At 36.6% G+C, this 23,613-nt stretch overlaps 1 protein-coding gene across 3 annotated transcripts in view; it reads left to right on the top strand.

The window, feature by feature from the left end:
- Xpd (general transcription and DNA repair factor IIH helicase subunit Xpd) overlaps nucleotides 1-23,613 on the top strand; it is a 475,287-nt gene that overhangs the window by 284,127 nt on the left and 167,547 nt on the right. For all 3 annotated transcript variants that reach the window (XM_090399654.1, XM_090399651.1, XM_090399652.1), the window contains exon 15: nucleotides 14,448-14,587. In XM_090399654.1, coding sequence (XP_090255780.1) covers nucleotides 14,448-14,587 — 140 coding nt within the window. The remainder of the gene's footprint in view (nucleotides 1-14,447; nucleotides 14,588-23,613) is intronic.

The following is a 23,613-nucleotide window of genomic DNA, read 5'->3' as shown; positions in this document are numbered from 1 at the left end:
TGCAATGGGTAATCTGTTGTCACTTGTACTTGCGAACATCTCTTTAGAGGATCTGGAAGTTAAAGCCATCTCTTCTTATCCTTTAAAACCAAGAATATGGAAAAGATGTAGTGATGACATTTTCCTGATTTGGAGCCATGGCAGTGAATCTCTCCTGAACTTCCTAGACCATCTAAATAATCAACATCCCAACATAAAAATTTATGGCTGAGTTTGAAGCTAATGGTTCTCTTTCTTTTTTGGACATCAAACTGACCCGTTTCTCAGAGAAATTAAAAATCTTGATTTACAGAAAAGCTACCCACACCAACAGATATCTCCATGGTCAATCCCATCATTATCCTCCTCAAAAGTTAGGAATCATTTCTACACTAGGACATCGTGCTCACTCTCTTCTTGATGATGAGATAGAACTTAATAAAGAACTCAATTTTCTCAGGTCTACTTTTCAACTAAATGGTTATTCACAAAAAAGAATTGACAAATTCCTATTAAATCCATCCACTTACCATAATGAAGAGACCAATAGGGTGAAACGTAATATTTCTATACCATACATAAGCTCTGTCTCACCCAAATTGGCTAAGGTTCTTAGGAAATACAACATAAGAACTTTATTTACTGCTCTTCTGACAATCCACTCCTTAGTGAGCCGTCCGAAACCTAGATCTCATAACCTTAAATATCCCAGTGTTTAGCAGATTTAGTGCAACTCTGATATGCCATACTTTGGCCAAACAGAGAAATTAATCGAGTTACGCATTGAAGAACATAAGAGAGACATCAGTTACAGGAGAACACGAGCCAGCTTTGTCTAGTCATGTTCTGTTCTCGTCCGATTCTAATGAAGAAAACCTTAGCCATACAGTCCTATGGGACAAGTCTAATAGCATTTTCCGTTGCCACAATGAATTAGAAAGAAAGATAATAGAATCAAAAGAAATTATTCTCAACATCCTACATCTCAACAAAAACCTGAGTTACAACCTTTCAGACTGTCATTGAGCTATGATCAAATACTGGCGTTCGCGAAATACTTTACGCATGCATACACCCAACAATGAAGCCAACGAGAGAACAGTTTTGAATGCACAGACTTCAACATTGAATATGTATACACTAAATTTCCGTGATGTTTACAGTTATTTCCTCTATGTTTTACTGGTTATTTCTTTTTTAATGTGCACCTGAAGAAGGCTGATACAAGCTGAAACTAGTTGTGCTAATAAACTTTGTTTTCATTTTTCTCAGTTTCTAGTCATTAAATTTTTTTTAAAATGTATATCAATCAATTAAATCAATCTTCCTACACATGTAATCAATCTTCGCACACACACACACATGCACACAATCTATGATTAAACATGTAAAAATAAAATCAAAGCAAAATAGAAGAAAAAGTAAGCACTGAGAATCTAAAGTAAATCTACCAAAACAACAAATGCTATTTCATGTTAACAAATAATCTAAAAAATAATAATAATAATGGATGCAAATGAAAAACAGGCAAATTCTTTGCATTAATCTATGGCTGAAATGATTGCATTTGATAACAGGCCTTACACATTAGTTTAAATATAGAAGGATTTCCCAGGCTAATGCATATACTTTTTGGCAGTGCAATTTCTCAGAGGAAATTTGTTTTGGCACTAACTATCAGAGTATTCGTTGAAAGAGTTCTTTTTGGAACCCTTATTTGAAAAACTTAAAAAAACTTAAAAAAATACAAACATATATATAGAAACTAAGTTTCTATATATTTGTATGTATGTACGTCTTTTTATTTTCCCATTTTCATGTGGCCATAATATGACCACATGCTTAGGTGAAGTATTATTTCTCAATCTTTCTTCATTCTGCAATTTGACTGAAGCACCAAATATTTGTCCAAACATGTTAATAAAATTAAATTTCACAAACATATTTTGAACAAAAAATACATTTCAACTGAATACTTATATTCGGTTATTCAGTCAAATCATGGTTCAGCGCATCCCTATTTGCAATAGCTTTGTTTAGTTACATCATTTATTATCACAGCAGTTGTATTTAATAAGTTTTTGGTTATTTATTTATTGTATTTTATTGTCATGTAAAATCAGTTTTGAGACAAGGTTGCATACAATCTCCACTGTTATTCATCATCTATATGGATTACATTATGAAAGAAAGTGGTATTAAACCTGATATTAAAATTGGAGATGTTAATCTCAGATAATGTTATACTTCTAAATAAATCCAGTACAAGTCAGCAGAATTACTTAAATTGAATAACTATTATAACAAATATAGTTTGAAAATCAGTTTTATAAAGACCAAAAACTATGGAAATAAGCAGGAACATAGAAAACTTCAACTGTGTTCTCAATGTTGAACATATAAAGCAAGTAAAATATTTCAGCTATTTAGGTATAATTTTTAGTGAAGATGCCGAACTAAATATGGAAATAAGCAACAGAATTAGCAGAGCTGATATGGTGGTGATTCAGCTGAATGAATTTATATGGAATAAGAGAACACTAAACTAACACTATATAAGACAGTGTTCAAGACAGTTTTAACTTATGGATCTTAGGGCTGGGTTAGAAGTAAAACAGTTGAGCAGACAGGGGATCACAGATGAGATTAAGTTTCGGAGAAAAAAATTATCAGAGTGAACATATGACAGTGATATTAAAAATAAAAATATCAGGAATGAACTTGACGTTATTAGCATTCAGGAATGTGTGAGCAGAGTTAATCTTAGTTGGTATGGTCATTTAAACAAAATGGAAAAGGAAAGATTATCAAAGCAGATATTTTCATGGCTAAGATGTAGACAGATTGATACAATTAGAAGTGCTCTAGAACATTGCCTCCCAAACTTATGGATGTAAAAGCCCCTTTGAAAAAAATTAAAATATTTCAAAGACCCTCATCGAAAGAAAAAAAAAAACATCATAATACAGACATATTATAATATATATTGTATTTATATTTGATACAAAACATACACAGCAAATATTGCAAAAATCAAATGTAATTATTACATTTTTTAGCATCTTACATACACATTTGACATGGCAGATTATCTTATATATTTATATAGATAGATATGTTATTGTGCATTTGCAGTACAAGCACATGAGACATAAAATGATTAGTAATAAACAAAGTAAGAATTAAAAACATAAAAGAAGTTTAATAACAATTTAATGTGATGGATGTGTTTTAATACTGCTACACAAATATAAAAAATAACAAAAAATAAATAATAAAAATTAAATACGTTTCTTTTAAGATAAAAAAAATCTACTTTAGTCTTAAAACATTTACATTTTTTTTTTTTCATTATTTCACGGCCCCCTCAACAAAATTTACGGCTCCCAAGGGGACCATGGCCCACAGTTTGGGAAGCGCCGCTCTAGAAGACTGAAATATAAGATTTGACAATATTGGAATCCTATCATGTCACAGACTAATTTGGAGGAAAATTGTCAATAAGGAATAAGTAATAATAATGTAAACTTTTCATGTCATACCATCATAGTATCCTGTACACTCCTTGAGTATTCATATTGTCATTTATAATATCCTTATTGTCTTCAAGGTTCACTATAGTGAGTACAGGCATGGCAGACCTGAGGCACCTGAAGGTGCATATTAAATGAAGGAAACTTCATGTAATATGCACCTTTTATATTATCTGTAGACTGGTCCCTACTCTTCTTGCTCCTTCCTCCCAAACGCTAGAGGATTCGAGGGCTAGGAGTGAATCTTTCCTGATTTCCTATTTTCTCACTTCATGCAGTGGGAATCTGCCTTCTCTCCTGTACCTGTCCAGCCTTAATGATGGACACTTCACAAGAGGAGTGGCAGGCTGGCTGGCTACAGTATCTGCCTTTAAACTTCATGAGTAGTATAGCTAGAAGAGACTTGAAAAATGCTACCATGTACAGGACAATCAACACGTCTGCCCTAAAACCACATTATTATTATTACGGGGCAACTCCAAGGAGTCCTTAGACTCATCGAGGGAGGCCCTAACATCATGTCAAGAACAACTATTCGACATTCACACGGTATCTATGATACCTCGCCTTGAACTCATTCACAGTCATGGCACCCACAACAGACTCTGGCAGCTTATTCCACTCATTCACCACTCTCCAAGTAAAAAACCTAGCTCTAACACTCTTGCCCAGCTTCCATGTATGGCCCCTAGTCCTCCCACCACCAGTCCTATTCTCAAAAATATCTTTTAAATTAATCTTATAGAAACCCTTCAGTAATTTGAATGTCTCAATCATATCACCCCTTTTCCGCCTATCAACTAATTTCTGCAACCCACAAATCTTCAACCTGTTCTCAGCAGGTTCATTCCATAGACCCGCTATCATCTTGGTCACTCGTCTCTGGATCCTCTCCACCTCCTCCCCATCAAGAAGAAACCCTAATGCCCAAATCTGGGCACAGTAGTGCCCAGATGGGGTCTTATCAAGGCTCGATACAGAGGAACAATAACCTGTTTGTCTCTGCTTGTTCAAGTAATTTTCAGCAACCAAGTGATTTGATGAGCTGATTTAGCCACTTTTGCAATGTGCCCACTAAACTTCAACTCCCTATCCGCCAACACTCGTTACTCGTCTCTGGATCCTCTCCACTTCCTCCCCATCAAGAAGAAACCCTGACGCACAAATCTGGGCACAGTAGTGCCCAGATGGGATCTAGATGGGGTCTTATCAAGGCTCGATACAGAGGAACAATAACCTGTTTGTCTCTGCTTGTTCAAGTATTTTTCAGCAACCAAGTGATTTGATGAGCTGATTTAGCCATTTTTGCAATGTGCCCCCTCTCAGCAGGTTCATTCCATAGACCCGCTATCATCTTGGTCACTCGTCTCTGGATCCTCTCCACCTCCTCCCCATCAAGAAGAAACCCTAATGCCCAAATCTGGGCACAGTAGTGCCCAGATGGGGTCTTATCAAGGCTCGATACAGAGGAACAATAACCTGTTTGTCTCTGCTTGTTCAAGTATTTTTCAGCAACCAAGTGATTTGATGAGCTGATTTAGCCACTTTTGCAATGTGCCCACTAAACTTCAACTCCCTATCCGCCAACACTCGTTACTCGTCTCTGGATCCTCTCCACTTCCTCCCCATCAAGAAGAAACCCTGACGCACAAATCTGGGCACAGTAGTGCCCAGATGGGATCTAGATGGGGTCTTATCAAGGCTCGATACAGAGGAACAATAACCTGTTTGTCTCTGCTTGTTCAAGTATTTTTCAGCAACCAAGTGATTTGATGAGCTGATTTAGCCATTTTTGCAATGTGCCCCCTAAACTTCAACTCCCTATCCACCAACACTCCCAAATCCCTGGCCTCGTCAATCTCCTGGAGTACAGTTCCCCCAATGTGATATACTGCTGCTAATCTTTTCATCCCAAAATGCTTAACTTTACATATTGCCACATTAAATTGACATCCATTCTCCTTAGCCCAGTCCTCCAAACTATCCAAATCATCTTGCAAAATTTTGACATCCTGTGCACTCACTATTGCTTTACCTAACTTTGCATCATCAACAAACAAATGAACACTTCCTCTCAGATCCTTTCCTATATCATTGATGAACAAATTGAAAAGTAGTGGTCCAAGAACAGAAACCTTGCGGCATATCACTAGTCATTAGTGATATGCTGCAAGGTTTATTTAGACCGTTTTTTGGACTCTACTCCGGAATAACCACTCTCTGATATCTCTCCATCAACCACCCTCCTATCCATCTCACCAACCCTATATCCATCCCCATATGCTGCAGTTTACTGATTAGAATTCCAAAGGCCTTAGCAAGGTTCAGTAGAATCACTGTAAACCCATTACCCTCATCCAGTTCAGCCGTCACTGTGTTATAAAACGTGATCAAGTTACTGAGGCATGATCTACCCTTCACAAAACCATATTGTCCCCCATACAGTATTCCATTTCCATCTACCCAATCCTGTATTTTTCTCTTGACCAATTTCTCCAAGGCCTTGACAATGATTCCTGATATGATAATCGGTCGGTATTTACAACAGCATTCTTGGAACCTCATTTATGCAGTGGAACTATTTTCCCCTCTTTCCACCCGCTCGGGACTAACCAGACCTGAGACTCAAATTAAACAAACTGGTCAAGGGCACTGACAATTCTTTAGCCGCTTCACATATGACACGAGCTGGTATTCCATCCAATCCCACGGATATATTGACATTGAGGTTTTGTAATAGAATATTCACCTCCACTTCATTCACCACAATTCCCGTATAAACTATTGGTTCATTCATTCCTGCAATGTCACCACCTGGATGATATACTCTTGCAAAGTGCTCGCTCAGTAATTCAACCATATCAACTGATTCGGTTACCTCCCTGCCATCGGCATTCTTTAAAATCGTTCTGCCATATACATTTTTTCTTTTACTTGCAACATATCGAAAACACTGTTTGGGATTCTCTTTAGCCCGTATGACTAGTGTTCTTTCATAATTCGCTTTTGCTTTTGTTACCACACTCGTTACCCTTCTGGCCTGCGCTTTATACTGTTCATGTGCCTGCTGGTCACCTTTCTCCTTAAATTCCTTTCACAGTTGTTTCTTTTTTTTTTTTTCTGCAGCTCAAGCATAATGGTGTTATTCATCCATTTAACCCCTACTTGATTTATTATTCGGACTCTAGGCTTACAGTCAGCCATTGCCTCATGCAAACACTTGTTAACCGCCTTCCATGCACTATCAACATCCAGCCCTTGCAGTTTTACATACCATGGCACTGAACCAATCAAACTCCTAAGGTTGTCATACTTACAAGCCCGATAATTCCACATGTACCTTATCTTAATTGTAAATTCCACACCTTTTAGCCACCTCCCAAGTCAAGACCCTATGATCACTCTCACCAATTGGTGGCAACGTGGTCATATTCCTTACAGCCAAATTCTCAGATGCAATTACTAGGTCAAGCACTCTTTGACCCCTAGTATTTTCCATTACATGCTGTCTCAGATAGTTCTTCTTCTTCTTCTTCCTTATACCCTCTTTTACCTTGTGGTGTCGAGGGTCCATTGATCATCGGACCTCACTCCGTTTACAGGATAAGCTGGTCAGCCTTATGCCCCGGTGTATCCTATGGCCTGTAGTGTTGAGTTCTCAAGGCCAGTTTGCCTGCTTTGCGGGATGAAAAACCCCAGAATAAACTGGGGAAAAAACCCTGCTGTCCACGCCCAAGACTGGCTAACTTGGCTATGGCTGAGGAAGATCCTTCAGCTCCTCACATCACCGACGGGAATCGAACCTAGGACACTCCTTCCCCAGCTATATGGTTGCGAAGCGCATAACCACTAGCTAACCGCGCGGACCGTCTCAGATAGTTATCCCTTAATAACCGCATAAAATCCAATTTCTTCCTCCCGTGTGTCCTCTCCTCCTCCCAATCAATGTTACCATAGTTGAAATCTCCAATAATAATTACCCTCCTTCCACTCATTTTTTCTATTTGCTTATGCATACTATCTCCACCGTCTATTCCATCACCTGGTCTATAGCAGCACCCAACTGTATATTTTGTTCTGCTAGCCTCAATCTCACACCAAACAGCCTCAAATGTGCTCTTTTCTTTATCCTGCAGGTCCACTTCTATTCTCCTTGGCTGTAGGTCATCAGCTATCATCAATAACATTCTTCCCCCATTTTATTCTCCCTGTCACTCCTGAACACACCATACCCCTCACATTCAATCCCACTAGTTATATCATCTTCTGTCAGCCATGTTTCACTAATGCCAATAACCTGTGGCCTGGAAGTGCCAACCAAGGCCAAAAATTCTTCCTTCTTGTTCCTAATACTTCTGGCATTAGTATACATGATTTGCAGAAGCCCATTTGTCTCATCCCTATTTTGATGGCTTATACTAACTATCCCATTCTAATTTGTTGTCCTTCAAACTCGCTTGGGCATATTACACACATTCATACACTCAACTGTATTCTTAAAATCTGAATATCTACTCCCCCCCCCCTTAATAACTCTAGTTTCCCTGATTCTGCACATCCACTTCCACTTCATTCAACAACACCTTTCATGTCTCCGTACACCAAATGTAAACCATCCATCTTATATAAATCCTTTTGCCCATCAAACTCACTCCACACATCCACAAATTCCACACCACTCCTCCTGCATAATCCTTGCATAAAGTTATTAGCAATTTTGGCCCTCCTTCTATACTCTTCACTGTCATACCGCGGCAACAGACTCACCATTCTAACTCTCTCACGCTGCTCTTTTGCTACTTCAAGTTATTCCTTCACATCCTCTCTCATAGCCATTTTGTCTCCTTTCAAATCATTCGTTCCTGTTACTACTATCAATTCTTTCGCCCTCTGTTTTTGTTTTCTAATTGACTCGCTTACATACTTAATGTTTGCATTAAGTATGTAAACTTCTCACCTGCCTTCCAACCTGGAAGGCAGGTGAGAAGTTTACAATGTGGTCTATTATAAATATTAGCCATATTTCAAAAATTATTGTTGGAAGTTTTTCACTTGGTTATAAATTAAAGATACCAAGAAATTATATACTTGGTTTAATCCTTTATCCAAGTGTAAGCAAACAAAGTTTGCACTTGAAGTATTTTCAGTACTGGGGCAACTCGTATATTGAAGTATAATGACTTCACATTGCTTGCCTTAGTATCTCATAATGCAAAGCACATCTCCTTGTAGACATGTATGATGATATGCATCATGGGGAAGGGTCACTACCCAAACTGGTTTTGAATTTTATTGAGGTTTCTTCATTGGGAGCCAGCAGACGAGAGGTGGTGCTAAAGTTGAAGTAATGCAGAAGTCATATTTTCATATACGAGTTGCCAAAAGGTGTCGCAACTTTTGGCAACTCGTTGTTGTGATAAGCGATGTGCTTTGCATTATGGGATACTAAGGCAAGTGATATGAAGTCTTAGCTTCCTTATACGAGTTCTCTCAGTTGTGAAAATACTTCAGGCGCAAACTTTGTTTGCTTACACTTGGATAAAGGATTAAAGTATATAATTTCTTGGTATCTTTAATTTCAACAGTTAATATTTGGATGTTATTCAAACCTGGAAAATTAAAAGTGATTGAGAAAGAATTGGAAAGTTTTAAATGAAATGTAATCAGAATTGCTGAAAGCCATTGGCCAGGCTAAGGAATGTTAGAGCTATAATGTGGCAGAATACATCATACAGGTAGAAAAGGTCAACAACACAGAGAAGGAGTTGCATTAATTATTAAAAAAAAAACATCTGATCACTTCTCTCCTAGAAATCAGACCAATATTTTCTAGAATAATAGCAGCTAGATTCAAAACAAAAGAGAAGAACATATACCTAAAAATCATTCAAGTATATGCACCTGATCAATCACATGAAGAAGAAGAATATCTAGAATTTCTTGAATATCTTCAAGATGAAATAAATGCTATCAAGAAAATAAATATCACTTTAATCATGGGTGACTTCAATGCTAAGATTGGAACATTCACAGAAGATAAAAGAGATGTAATGGGAAAGTTTGGGGTTGATGAAACCAATGAACGAGGTGAAATACTACTAAATTTTTGCAAGTTAAATAACCTATTTATTGCTAATACAATATTTTTCACAGAAAAAATCATAAATATACCTGGACTCAAATGGAGAAGCTAAAAATTGTATAGATTATATAATAATAATAAAAAATGGAAAGCCTCAATCAGTAATATACGGAGGCTGTTCAATAAGTTATAAGACTATATTTTTATAGAAAACAGATTACCTTTAATCATCATCATTTACATGGTTTTTCGAAGTAACTACCGTGAGACGCGATGCATTTGTCCCAACGTTGCGTCCACTTCTTAAACACATGTGAAAGTCTGTTTTTGTGAGAGTTCTTTCAAAACTGCCTCCGCAGCTTTTACACATGCTTTGTTGCTTTTGAAATGGCGGCCTCTTAGTGGTTTCTTGAGTTGAGGAAACAGCCAGAAATCGCACGGTGCGAGATCAGGACTGTATGGAAGGTGTGGTAGGATATCTGTGTTATTCTTCTGCAAAATGTCCACTACACCACCAGCAATATGTGGCCTTGCATTATCATCGTGCAATAAGAAGCCATTCTTCAGCAATGGACGCTTCCCTTTGACGTGCCATACCATTGTCCGTAATACATCCGCATAGCGTGAGCCGTTTACAGTATTCCCGGATTCTACAGCGTGTTGGTAAACAATGTCTTCGTAGTCAAAAAACATTATGGTCATAACTTTACCAGCCGATTGTACAGTTTTTTTTCTTTCTTGGGGGTAGGTGAAGACAGATGCTTCCATTCACTGCTTTGTTGTTTCATTGTAGGGTCATAGTGATACAACCAAGCTTCAGCAGATGAAGCTTGGTTGTATCACTATGACTATGGTTGTATCTGCTGTTATGATGCGTTTTAAGAAATTGTCACCTTCTTGTTCCAGTCTTTCTTTCCATTCTGTGCATACATCCACTCGATGCTGCATTTGCTCCGGTGTCAAGAGTTTGGGAATTCATCAGGCGCAAACACGTTTCAGTCCCAAATGTTCAGCCATGATTGAGTGAACACTTCCCACAGAAATATTCAGGACAACATGCAGCTGGTGTACTGTAATTCTGCGATCCTCCTTGATTATCATCAAGGATAATCACTGCTGTGTTGATCATTGTCTCTGTGATGAACGTTGAAGGTCTTCCCTCACGTTCAAGATCTTCCACATTTTGCCTTCCTTCCTTAAAAGTTTTATGCCAGCGAAAAACACTTGCCCTCGACATTACTTCATCTTGGAAAGCTTTGCGTATCATGTTAAAAGTGTCAAATGCCGATTTTTGCAAACGCACACAAAATTTAATCGCATAATGCTGTTCCAAGGACGCTTCCATTTCAACAACTGGTTGCGGCTCGTAGGCGTGCCGAAACAAGCTTGCGTTTAGTCACGTGACACTCTGGCACATCAGCCCGTATACACCATCTATCAACCTCTTTTGTTAATACAGACAGCAACATTTCTTTATTCCACAGAAATTAATATTGTGACGAGTGGTTTTTCGACAGTAAAATTAGTCTTATTACTTATTGAACAGCCCTCGTAAAAACTGTAAGAATCATAGATATGGACATGGATCATAAACTTTTAACAGTAAAATTAAAATTGAAATTTAAAATCAACTTCACAACCTAAAAGAATAAATGTTTTAAGAATATATCAAACTTTTAGAAGAAAATCTCAATGACAATCAAATAGAAAATATAGAAAAGTTATAAAAGAAAGTATTTTAAAATCCTCAACTGAGGCCCTTGGTTATCCCGTTAGGACCAGTGATGAGTGGGTGACTGGTGAAATTCTGAATCTGATTGCTAAAAGAAGACAAACAAAACTAAAAATTGCAAAAGAAAACTTTGCAGAAAACAGGAATATCTACAGTTTAATTAAAAGGGAAATAGATTTAAAATGTAAAAAATGAAAAGAAGAACATCTTGAAGATAAAGCCAAGCAATGTGAAGAAGCCAGTAAAAATCATGATTTAAAGACTATTTTCAGAATAATAGAGGAAATATCTAAAACATATACTCCTAAATTTTAATTCATTAAACTAATGATGAACATCTTTTGTAGACAAAATTATGTAAAGATATTTAAATGCTTTTATGCTCCAATTGTAGTAGTTTTGTTAATTATATTGGCAGCTCAGTTTTCACAGGATATTTGTCATAGGAGAATACTATCTTTGGTCCAATGGTATCCCTTTACTGAATGGGGGAAAATGTCAGCAATTCATGGGCATCCTTAAAAAAAAAGTGCTTAAATGAGGCAGTATCTCCATATATATCTTTAGTGTTCAAAGAATAGATAGATTGGAAATGAAATGGATGTGCAATCTTATTAAGTAAGAGATCCACAAGAAGAAGAAAATGTGGAAAGAATATTGTGCGAATAAGAATGAAAGAAGTTATTATTATTATTACATAACACTTCCAGGGAGTCCAATGACTCATCGAGGGAGGGCATTCTACAACTCTGTTACCACTGCTCAATCCACAAACAACCATCATCATCTACACCAGCACCATCTACCACCCATCATCATCACTAGTATTTTCACAGACAATCACAAACATGTCCACGGCATAGTCATTCGAACCCACGGCCTTTTGGCTGGAGAGCGGATACGCTAACCACTCAGCCAACCAGGCTGTGCTTTATGAAATACATAAAGCACAGATCAGAAAAGAAATTGGCTATGCAGGCTAAAGGTAGTCCATAAGAATTTTATCATTATGCCACAAGTAAAAGAAAGAATGAATGTGGAAGAATAACCTTACTGAATGCAGCTGGTACTCTAATGTCAGAAGCTAATGAGCTTGTTCAATTAATGAGTGCTCACTTTGCTAAGCTATATTCAACAGGTGTATGTAACATGATGCACAGTGCTACTGCTATATTTGATGAAGAATTAGAGGTGCATGAAAATGAAGTTGAAGAGCGGTTGCATAACCTGGATAAAAATTTGTCCATAGGAACAGATGGAATATCAGCCATTTGCTAAAGGAATGTTCAGCTGAATTGGCTAGGCCTTTCACATGTTTGTATAACTTGAGGCTTAGCTCAGGAATGATACCACATGGAAGGTATGTACGAGTATGATAGTTCCATTGTATGAGGGTGGTGCAAAAACTGATGTGTCTAACCACCGACCTATCAGTATCTCTGGTGTGGTAGTGAAGATTTTAGAGCACTTGGTAAGAACTCACATACAGAAATGTGTAGACAAACAAACTATACTCTGTAAGGAGCAGCATGGGTTTACTAAAGAAAGTTCATATTTTAGCAGTTGGCATTTGATAGGGTACCACACAAAAAGCTGTTGCATAAACTGGAGAATATGGGATTGGAATATGAACTCTTCACTTGGATCAGTGGTATACGGTTGGTGTGACACTGCCATATTTAAGGTGGCCATTGACATACCTCTGGGTTTAGACCTTGGGGCATTGTTGTTCAATTTATACATTAATGACATTAGGAAGGGTCTGTCAGGAGATGTGCAATTGTTTGCCAATGAAGAAAAGATAGGCAGAGCAATCAGAGAAGATACTGATATCTAGGCTAGAAATTTAGGCAAAGAAAGTGGTTATCAGTTTAATGTTAGTAAGTGTAAAGCTATGCACTTTGGTGTGATAAGATTTCCATTAGTTTATGATATTAGTGGTTAAAAACATAGCCTGTTTTTATGATATAAAAACAGGCTATGGATCTTGGTGTAATGGTGGATAGATAGGAATTTGAAGTTCAAAGGTCACATAGTAAAAGTTTCAAATATAACTCATAGGATAATTGTAATGTTGAAGTGAACCTTGACATGTAAGGATAAGGAAGTTCATTTTGCCTCTTTATAAGGACATGATAAGACCACAGAAAGAAGTGATTGCGTTTTTGATGACCTTTTTAGTGATTGCTCTTCTCTTGTATATGACCATACAGATGGGGCTAAATTATATGCTGATAGCAGGTCTAAGTACTGTTCTGTGTTCTTATTATTTGTATTCATTACATTTATATTTGGTCACCTAGGTTTCTTCTTGATGGGGAGGAGGTGGAGAGGATCCAGAGGCGAGTGACCAAGATGATAGCAGGTCTGTGGAATGAACCGTATGAGAACAGGTTGAGGATTTGTGGGTTGCAAAAATTGGTTGATAGGCGGAGGAGGGGAGATATGATTGAGACATTCAAATTACTGAAGGGTTTCTATAAAATTAATTCAGAAGATATTTTTGAGAACAGCGCTGGTTGTGGGAGGACTAGGGGACATCCATGGAAACTGGGCAAAAGTGTGGTTAGTAAAGGTGTTAGAGCTGGGTTCTTTACTTTTAGAGTAGTGAATGAGTGGAATGCGCTCCCTGAGTCTGTGGTGGATGCTGTGACAGTGAATGAGTTTAAGGCGAGGTATGATAGATACTGTATGAATGTCAAATAGTTGTGATGAATATGATTTGGGGCCTCCCTCGATGAGTCCAATGACCCACTGAGTTGCCCGTAATAATAATAATAATAATAATATATTTATGTCACTTTTTATTATCGGGTATCCTGAGATGCCTTTATTTAATTCATTAAAAAATTTTTATGGTTGTGTATATTGGGTGGTCTGTAGACAGCAGGATTGTACATAATAATAATATTTACTTCATATCTTATTAATGAAAAAAAGCAAGTTTTCATGCAGAAATATTTATTTCTGATAAGTATAATTGTAGATTTTTATGAAATAATTATTTACATATAGTTTTTACATTATTTACATTTATTTACATACAATGGAACTCATATAATATCATTATATGCTAAACATGAAAGCTCTTTTCTTATGGGATGTTATTTTATCTTTATAGGTTTCACATTAATTATTGAGCCTTTTGATGAAAAGTCACCTACAGTACCAAATCCCATTCTGCATTTCAGTTGTATGGATGCTTCAATTGCTATCAAGCCTGTATTTGACAGATTTCAGTCTGTTGTCATTACTTCAGGAGTAAGAAGTTCTTCAAATTCATACTAATAAAAGTAATGTTTGTATGCATGCGTACACGGACGCGTGCACACACACAAAGTGATTACTATTTTTAACCACATTGTTATTATTAAAACATTTGTTGTCAATATTTGATAAATGAGAAAATTACAGAACTATTGCACATTGAAGCATCTAGTGTGCATTAAAAAAAAAAATCCTCTTACACATGCAGTTTAAGCTCCATTCTTTTCCCCAAGACAGTTGAACTGAATCTCTTCACAAGTTCGTATCCTTCTGTGGGCAATGATATTTTGGACTTCTCTGTGTTTTTAAGATTAATCAGTTCTGTGTCTTTCAGATTTACAGTAGCAATTGTGTAGGTATTTATTTTTTAAATGCAATCTTATAGTTTTTTAATTGATTTCTTATTACCCCCTCCTGCAAATTTTCATTTGCCTTCCCTGCCATCCAAAAATTAAATAAAATAAGGTGGGGGGGGGGGGTCACTACCCATATTTCGGGGTTTAGCTACTCACTAAGGAGACCTCAAAAAAGGTTGAAACTGGTCTAAGTAATGACCCCCCCCCCCCTCACCCATAATGTATAACAGTATACATCTCTTAGTGAGATGTGTTTTACATTATGGGAAATACTAAGAATAGTGATCAGAGCTTTACCCACCTTTACAACGAGTTGCCGTGGTGTTGCACTACCTTTAGACTTGAACTACGTTCAGGCGCAAACTTAACTGTTTTGCTTACTTGGGAGAAAGCGTAAAAAAAAACCAAGTTTATAAAATTACTTGGTATCCTTAATATATATATATATATATACATACATACATACATACATACATATACACACACAGTCATACCCCGACTTACGCAAATCCAGAGTTATGCGGTTTCTTATTTGTACGTATTCCCGTCCCACTTCATGCCTCACCACTAGTCATATCTTTCCGGCGCCAGCTGCATTCGCCAGTGTCGCACATGCTGTGAACAAGCACTGATGTGTTTTGCACGGTCTCCATTCATACACGATTTTTATAGTCTACAAACCTTGAGATTGTTTAATGTTATGTTCTTGATAAACATTTTATCACATAAAAAATAATAAAGTCGTCCAAAAGAAGCAAGTCCGATTCTTCTACAGCTAGCAAGAAAAGAAAAACATTAACTTTGGAAACAAAACTCAACATCATTAAGGATTTTGAAGATGGAATGAAAATTTGTGAGCTAGCAAAGAAGTTCGATCTACAGGAATCCACAGTAAGAACAATCATAAAAGAAAGGTTCCAGATTTTGGAGAACATACATTCTAATGAGGAATGAATTGCAGCCACAAAGCAAGGAATAAAAAAAAAAAATCATTAGCTTGCTATGAAGAAATTATGCGTGACAAGAAAAAGACATTATGCTGTCAGACAAACCTATTAGATTTTATGAAACCATCGACATCGAAATAACTTTCTTTTTTTTATGTACAAAAAACTACAATTATGATTATATTTCTTAAAAAATATAGGTGTTTTTGTAAACCTTTGGTCCCAATTGTATGTTTGTATATATAAATTACATGCAAAATTATACCCCGAGTTACGCGAATTAGACTTATGTGCTTTTTGTTGGTCCCACCTACCACGTAACTTCGGGGTATGACTGTATATATACAGGGTGTTCGGGATAAATTTGACATATTTATAATTAATTATATTTTTCCGTAAGTTACATGTATTAACACACACTTCTCTTCATTTAAAAGTTTGGACCCTTCTTCATTCATATACAAGATGTCAGAAAGGATGGATAGCTGGAACCCACCTGAATCATGGAAGAGAATAACTTGTATCATGATGATTCGTGCCCGCCATCAAAATAAGGATATTACGACTGCTGCCCAATGCTCCCTGAATACAGTAAAAACAATCAGGCATGAACTAGAGACTTGCAATGGTGACTACGAGGATGTAGCAAGAAGAAAGATCCCTAGCAGACGATCTGATTGCGTTCGTACAGCAGAATTCCTCGCAAATCTGCAGGAACAGGTGTTGAAGAACCCTGGCATTGGAATTCGGGCTTTGTTCGTGGAGTTGCTAACTGTAGTCAAGCCCTGGATAACAAGGGTAACCAATGGTAGGCCGTATGTATGGCAGCAGGATTCGGCCCCTTGCCACACCTCTGGGAAAAGTCAAAAATGGTTGTCTGAAAATTTCTACGATTTCACCAGTCCAAATGTTTGGCCTCCAAACTCCCCAGACCTTAACCCCATGGATTATTTTGTATGGGGCGCAGTTGAAAAAGACACCAATCGCACTTCCAGTAATACAAAAGCCCAGTTAATGGATAAAATTAAAACAGTTTTTGCGGCCCTTCCCAGGGAGACTGTAGCATCAGCTTGTTCGAGGTTCCGAAGCAGAATTGAAGCTGTGATCGATGCTAATGGTGGTTATTTTGAGTAAATCTTGTTGATAGTATTGTAATTAACTCTGCCTGTAATGTTTTTTTGTCAATTCATTAAATTTAATAGATACAAAGAAGATTTTCTTTTTCCTTACGAAACTGTCAAATTTATCCCGAACACCCTGTATATATATATATATATGTGCACACAAGGACAGATCCAGCTTTCATGTTTGTAGGATAGGAAGATAATAGCTTACTCAATCATGCTCTTGATTGAATTAAACATAAAACATCATAATAAATTACATAAATAATGAATTCCAGGTTTCTGTTTTTATTTGCTTTAATAACAATGTTATTGTGTTACTAAAGAGTAATGTGGTATGGATGTTTATTTTACAGATATTTTTAGAACTTTATCTTCAATAAATGGTTTTTGATTTTGTACTGCAGAAAGCTGCCTAAGTGTAAATTGTACTTGTCAAGAAATTGTATTTTTTAATCCTGTATCTAAGTGTAAGCAAACAAATTTGCATATTAAGTATCATAACTGAGCTACTTGTATATAGAAGCTAATGACTTCACATTTGTTCCTTTAAAGGAAGTGTGCTTTGCATTATGGAATACTAAGGCATTTGATGTGAAGTCATCAGCCTCTATATATAAGTGGCTTAGTTGTGAAGATACTTCACATGGAAAAAATTTCTTTATTTACACTTGAATAAGGAATTAAACAAGGGTATAATTTCTTGGCAACTATAATTTACTTTCTAACCAAGTGAAAAAACTCCCTGTAACTACATAACTGTAGCATTTTCTTGCCTCTCATTACCCACCCACACAAATGCAAGTATTTCACATGCCTAGTAATAAGCAGGATTTTATATGGAGGCACAGATTTCTTATGAAAACATGGCTGTGTGATCACAACCTAACTCTGTTAACATCAGAAGGCATCAAATCTATCCTATCTTAAGAACTCCCCAGGTGGAATTCAAATTTCAACTTTAAAATATTTAGTAGTGACATCTTCCTTGGTCCTTCATTTTTTTTTAATAACACTACTACATCAGCACAGTTATGATTAACATTAAAAACAAGGAAGAATAAAAACAAAAACATACTCCATTCTCAAACACCTTTTCTTCTCTACATTTCTTCACTGGTTTGAAGTTGTGTTTCTTGTAAAGAGCACATCCACTTTTACCAGTTTGAAACTTTGTTTTCCTGTGCTTTTCTACAAGGACAGAAAACTTATAACATCCACCCTACAACTTTTCAACTGAAGTAGTAAGAGCATCTAATCTCTTAAATATCAGACCCTTTTCAAACTCTGATCTACTGTCCTCATCTGCTATTTACTATTTACTTTTGGGATAAGAATGTGTCAAAAGACAGGTTAAAAGAAGAAGAAAAAAGTAGCTTAGCAAATAGCTATAGAGAGGGGGCTTATTCAATGAACTGATAATGTTGATCAGGTGATTCATCTGGGAATGGCAGTAATACATGTGGACTGATGTAAAGATATCACATCCCAGCTGTCCAGCTGCTAACTCTATACATTCCAAATCTTCCAATCCACCTAGATTTATAGTTTTTACATTTGATGGTGCACCAAAAATTATTATTATTATTATTATTTAACATTTCCAAGGAGTCCAAAGACTCAAGGGAGGGCACCTACTCTACAGCTCTCCATCTCCACCACTTAATCCACCAAATATAGCAAACTGCCAGTACCATTATCACCTACACCAACCACATTATCTACTGCCCACCACCACCACTAGTATTTTTTGTCTGTAAATTGCATGTGTTCTCAAGGTTGATTTGTCTTTGTGCGGGATGAAAAACCTGAGTTTCTGGGAGAAAAAACCCTGCTACCTCCATAAGAGATCGACTAACCAACCTTCAGTTGAAAAAAAACAACAACATAAAGATTCCTCTCGTCACAACAAGAATCGACTTGGGTCTTTCCCAGTTGAAGGGGGCGCAACGTACCATCATTCTTCCAATTGCGCTATGGAGGCATTAACATCTTCCTTAAAATTATTAATAATCTTCCTAAAAGTCTTCCAGCTGTCCAGAAAAGCAATCTGGTTAATCCCTGATCCCTATCACTCACAGGTTTGCTTTAACCACTTTCTCACAGATGTTCTGTGTTTGTCCTGAAACTTTTCTATAGTTATTTTCATGGGTGCTTCCAAACTGGCTTATTTCCCCATTTTCATCTTAGTCTATGAAAATGGAAGAAACCAGTGATCGCCATCCTTTCATCCAACTCACCCAATTAGTTTCTTCTCTTTTGTCCCGTCCATCTCTGATCTTCTAACCTCTGAAATTGGCATCTTCGTGTAGTGTTTTCCAAAGACCTACATTTGATCATTAGTTCTCTTTTGGTAATTTGTTGCACACAGTAATTTGCTATATGTTTTGCAGTCTCGTGTGTGTGTTTGGAGGAAGGAATATCTTATTAAGATTTCCTGCATTGGTGGAGACTTCAGATTCAGTTTTTACCATGAATAGTCTGCTTGTATATAGAGGCTGCTGACTTCATTTCACTTGCTCTAGTAGAGTAGTCATCTCGGTAGAGACTGTACAGGTCAAAACCATTCTGGATAATGACTGTTTCCATAATGTTTTTGCATTATGTCCTTTAGACCCTTTTGCCAGGCATAATCAAATTTTATACTACAATATATATCAAAAATCATGGGCTCGTGCAATTTTAAGAAAATAGATTCAGTCAAGCAGTATGTGTTATTGATGAGCATTCCAAAGTCCAGAGATAGTTGTAGAAAGTTTTACCATGAATAGTCTGCTTGTATATAGAGGCTGCTGACTTCATTTCACTTGCTCTAGTAGAGTAATCATCTCGGTAGAGACTCTGTACAGGTCAAAACCATTCTGGATAATGACTGTTTCCATAATGTTTTTGCATTATGGGATACTGAAGCAATTGAAGTGAAGTCAACAGCCTCTCTATACAAGTAGACTAGTTGTGAAGATATTCCATGCTTAGACTTTGCCTACATTTGGGTAAAGGATTAAAATAAGAATATAATTTCTTATCAAGTATAATATACTTTGTAACCCAGTGGTAAAACTTTCTATAACTTTCTTTGATCTATAGAATTTAATAGTGGATATACCAATTTACTACTCATATATAGGGGAAAAAAACTATGCACACACACACACATGCACATGTGACTTTTGCAGTGAATTAACTTGGGATCTTTCTGGCTGTAACTTCCACTGGTGATATCTCAAGAAAGTTAAAACATAGTGACCTTTCCCACATATAGAATTGTGTGTGGGTGTGTCTTGTGTGACTTTTGCATTGAATTAACTTGGGATCTTTCTGGACATCGCTCCCTGTGGTGATAGCTCAAGAAAGTTAAAACTGGTTGGTAATGACCTTTCCATATTTTTTTTGCATTGTTTGAAACTGAGGGAAATGTGAAGTCAGTAGGCAGAACCATCTGCATATAAGATGCAGATGGTTCATATCTAATGCAGGTTAAAATATAAATTACCTGTACCTCTTAGAAATCTAAAGGTAACACTCAATTACAGAAATTCTCTTAATTATTGATTACTTGTTCATTCATTGAATTCTAGGATTACATTCTGATATTGCATGTTTTCAAAGCTTCCCATGCACTTTTCCTTTTCTTTACATTCAGTAACTGATACCATATGATCAAATATAGTATTCTCCTGAGTTTGTCATAATTTCCAGCATCATAGTTTAGCATGTAATCTGTCCTAATTGGAAAATCAATGTATTTTGTACTTCCCATATAGTATGCTGATCTGGGAAGTAGCAAAATGTAACTCTTTTACAACCAAAAGCTGGCTGCAAAAGCATTACGTCCTTAAATGAGACACTTTCTGACACTTGAGTTCAATTCCTTCTTCCACTTGCTGTTTGAGAAGTTTGTCGTGTAATAGCTCAAGAAATTCTCCTTTGTTCTTATCATGAGTTTTCTCTTCTATCCAATCCATGTTCAAATAATTTAAAGTCGCTCATAATGATTATTTCTTTACTACCCATCAGGATAATTTGGTGATGCATTTTATTGCCCCCAGTAGTTTGAACTGCCAGTGCATATATGCCAGATAGCGTCAAACTCACTATTAAATGGAAATCTGTTCTAATATTGCATACATGAGTTGCTACCTTAACCGAACTTAGATTATCTGATATTATCAGTAGCATTCATCCTCCTCCTCCTCTTCTGTCCCTTTTGTTCTTCTTACCCTTTATGCTCAATTCCAGTTACTATATATGACTCTGAGAGCCCAGTATCACTAATGCTAGGAATCTTGCATCACAGCATATTTACAAGCCAAACTCAATCCCTTTATTCATGATGATCCTGGCATTTGTTTTCAGAAACAACTATTATTGTTCATTGACATATTACCAACTTTCTTGCTTTGCTGTTTCTTATTTCTCTGCCTATTTTTTCTTGTTTAATCTGAGTTTTTTATAAACATCTCTTTATAACTCCCGAGTCAATTGTGTAATTACCTTTTTAATCTGAAAATTTCATTAGTGTCATGATCACATAACACAACAAACACTGCTTCTCACTATTTCTCAGAAAATGAACTTAAAGCAATTAAGACCTCAAAGTAGCAGTAACTTAATACATACAGGGTGTTCGGGATAAATTTGACATATTTATAATTAATTATATTTTTCCGTAAGTTACATGTATTAACACACACTTCTCTTCATTTAAAAGTTTGGACCCTTCTTCATTCATATACAAGATGTCAGAAAGGATGGATAGCTGGAACCCACCTGAATCATGGAAGAGAATAACTTGTATCATGATGATTCGTGCCCGCCATCAAAATAAGGATATTACGACTGCTGCCCAATGCTCCCTGTATTCAGTAAAAACAATCAGGCATGAACTAGAGACTTGCAATGGTGACTACGAGGATGTAGCAAGAAGAAAGATCCCTAGCAGACGATCTGATTGCGTTCGTACAGCAGAATTCCTTGCAAATCTGCAGGAACAGGTGTTGAAGAACCCTGGCATTGGAATTCGGGCTTTGTTCGTGGAGTTGCTAACTGTAGTCAAGCCCTGAATAACAAGGGTAGCCAATGGTAGGCCGTATGTATGGCAGCAGGATTCGGCCCCTTGCCACACCTCTGGGAAAAGTCAAAAATGGTTGTCTGAAAATTTCTACGACTTCACCAGTCCAAATGTTTGGCCTCCAAACTCCCCAGACCTTAACCCCATGGATTATTTTGTATGGGGCGCAGTTGAAAAAGACACCAATCGCACTTCCAGTAATACAAAAGCCCAGTTAATGGATAAAATTAAAACAGTTTTTGCGGCCCTTCCCAGGGAGACTGTAGCATCAGCTTGTTCGAGGTTCCGAAGCAGAATTGAAGCTGTGATCGATGCTAATGGTGGTTATTTTGAGTAAATCTTGTTGATAGTATTGTAATTAACTCTGCCTGTAATGTTTTTTTGTCAATTCATTAAATTTAATAGATACAAAGAAGATTTTCTTCTTCCTTACGAAACTGTCAAATTTATCCCGAACACCCTGTATGTGTAGATAATTACATGGTACTGTACAAATTAACATTTACTGTGTAATCATCTCAAATGCTTAGAATTTGCTGTATTATTTTCATTATAACAGATTAGTGGAGACATCTACCATATGAATAAAAATAACTTGAGTTACAATTAAAATTACTAAGTCAGCATCTTGACCTTAATATGAATACCCTTTGTGAACATATACCAGAACAAAAAGTCCTATCCCAAGAAGGTGCAGTCATACCCCCCCCCTCATTAATTTTTATTATTATTAGTAGTAGTAAGACTCATTGAAAGAGGCCATATATTACCACACCAGCTGTCAAAGCTGTTCTTGAATTCATTCAGACTAACTGCACTCCCACTTCCAATAGCAATTCCAATCATGAACCTTCCTTTCTCTATTCTCTGTAAAATGAAAAATTCCATCTACTGATATTCTGTATGACCCTTTCAGAAGTTTGTAAGTCTCAATCATATCACCTCTCTTTCTCCTGTTTACAAATGGCTGCAATCCACTAATTCTAAACCTGTCTTCATAATCTTATTCCACTGTTTATGAAGTATCATTCTGCATTATTTTTAACACTCTCCTTTGCACTCTCTCTCTACTGTATCAGAATCACTCCAGAAACCAGGAGACCAGACATGTGCATAGTGCCCAGGTGAGTCTCATGCTTTCAACTATAAGTAAAATCATCATTCACGGGTTGCTAGAGTTGCATACAAAGTTGCATTGTTATGTAAATTTTATGCATATAATAAATTCCCACTAGAATAAATATTTTCTGAATAAATATCATGGTGGGGTGCATCATAAGTTAAAAACAAAAATACTGAATATAAATATACATATTCTGTATTCTACTAAATTTTTTTGAAAAGTGGTATGGTGGGAACTTCATTTGGGAACCTCTAACTGTGATTACCGTATATTATCACGTATAATGTGAACTAGAAAGTTTGTTTGAAAACTTGCCCTAAAATGCCATGTCCATGTATAATGCGATCTGTTAATCTTGTTCCATAACATTATAAATAATACAATACGAATTAACGAAAG

This window comes from Typopeltis vanoorti, chromosome 10, assembly GCF_054136105.1.
Source record: "Typopeltis vanoorti isolate ZY-2024b chromosome 10, IOZ_Tvanoo_1.0, whole genome shotgun sequence".
Classification (NCBI taxonomy): Eukaryota; Metazoa; Arthropoda; class Arachnida; order Uropygi; family Thelyphonidae; genus Typopeltis; species Typopeltis vanoorti.
Note: the sequence above shows the minus strand (reverse complement) of the source record. Positions and strands in the feature narration are given on the sequence as shown.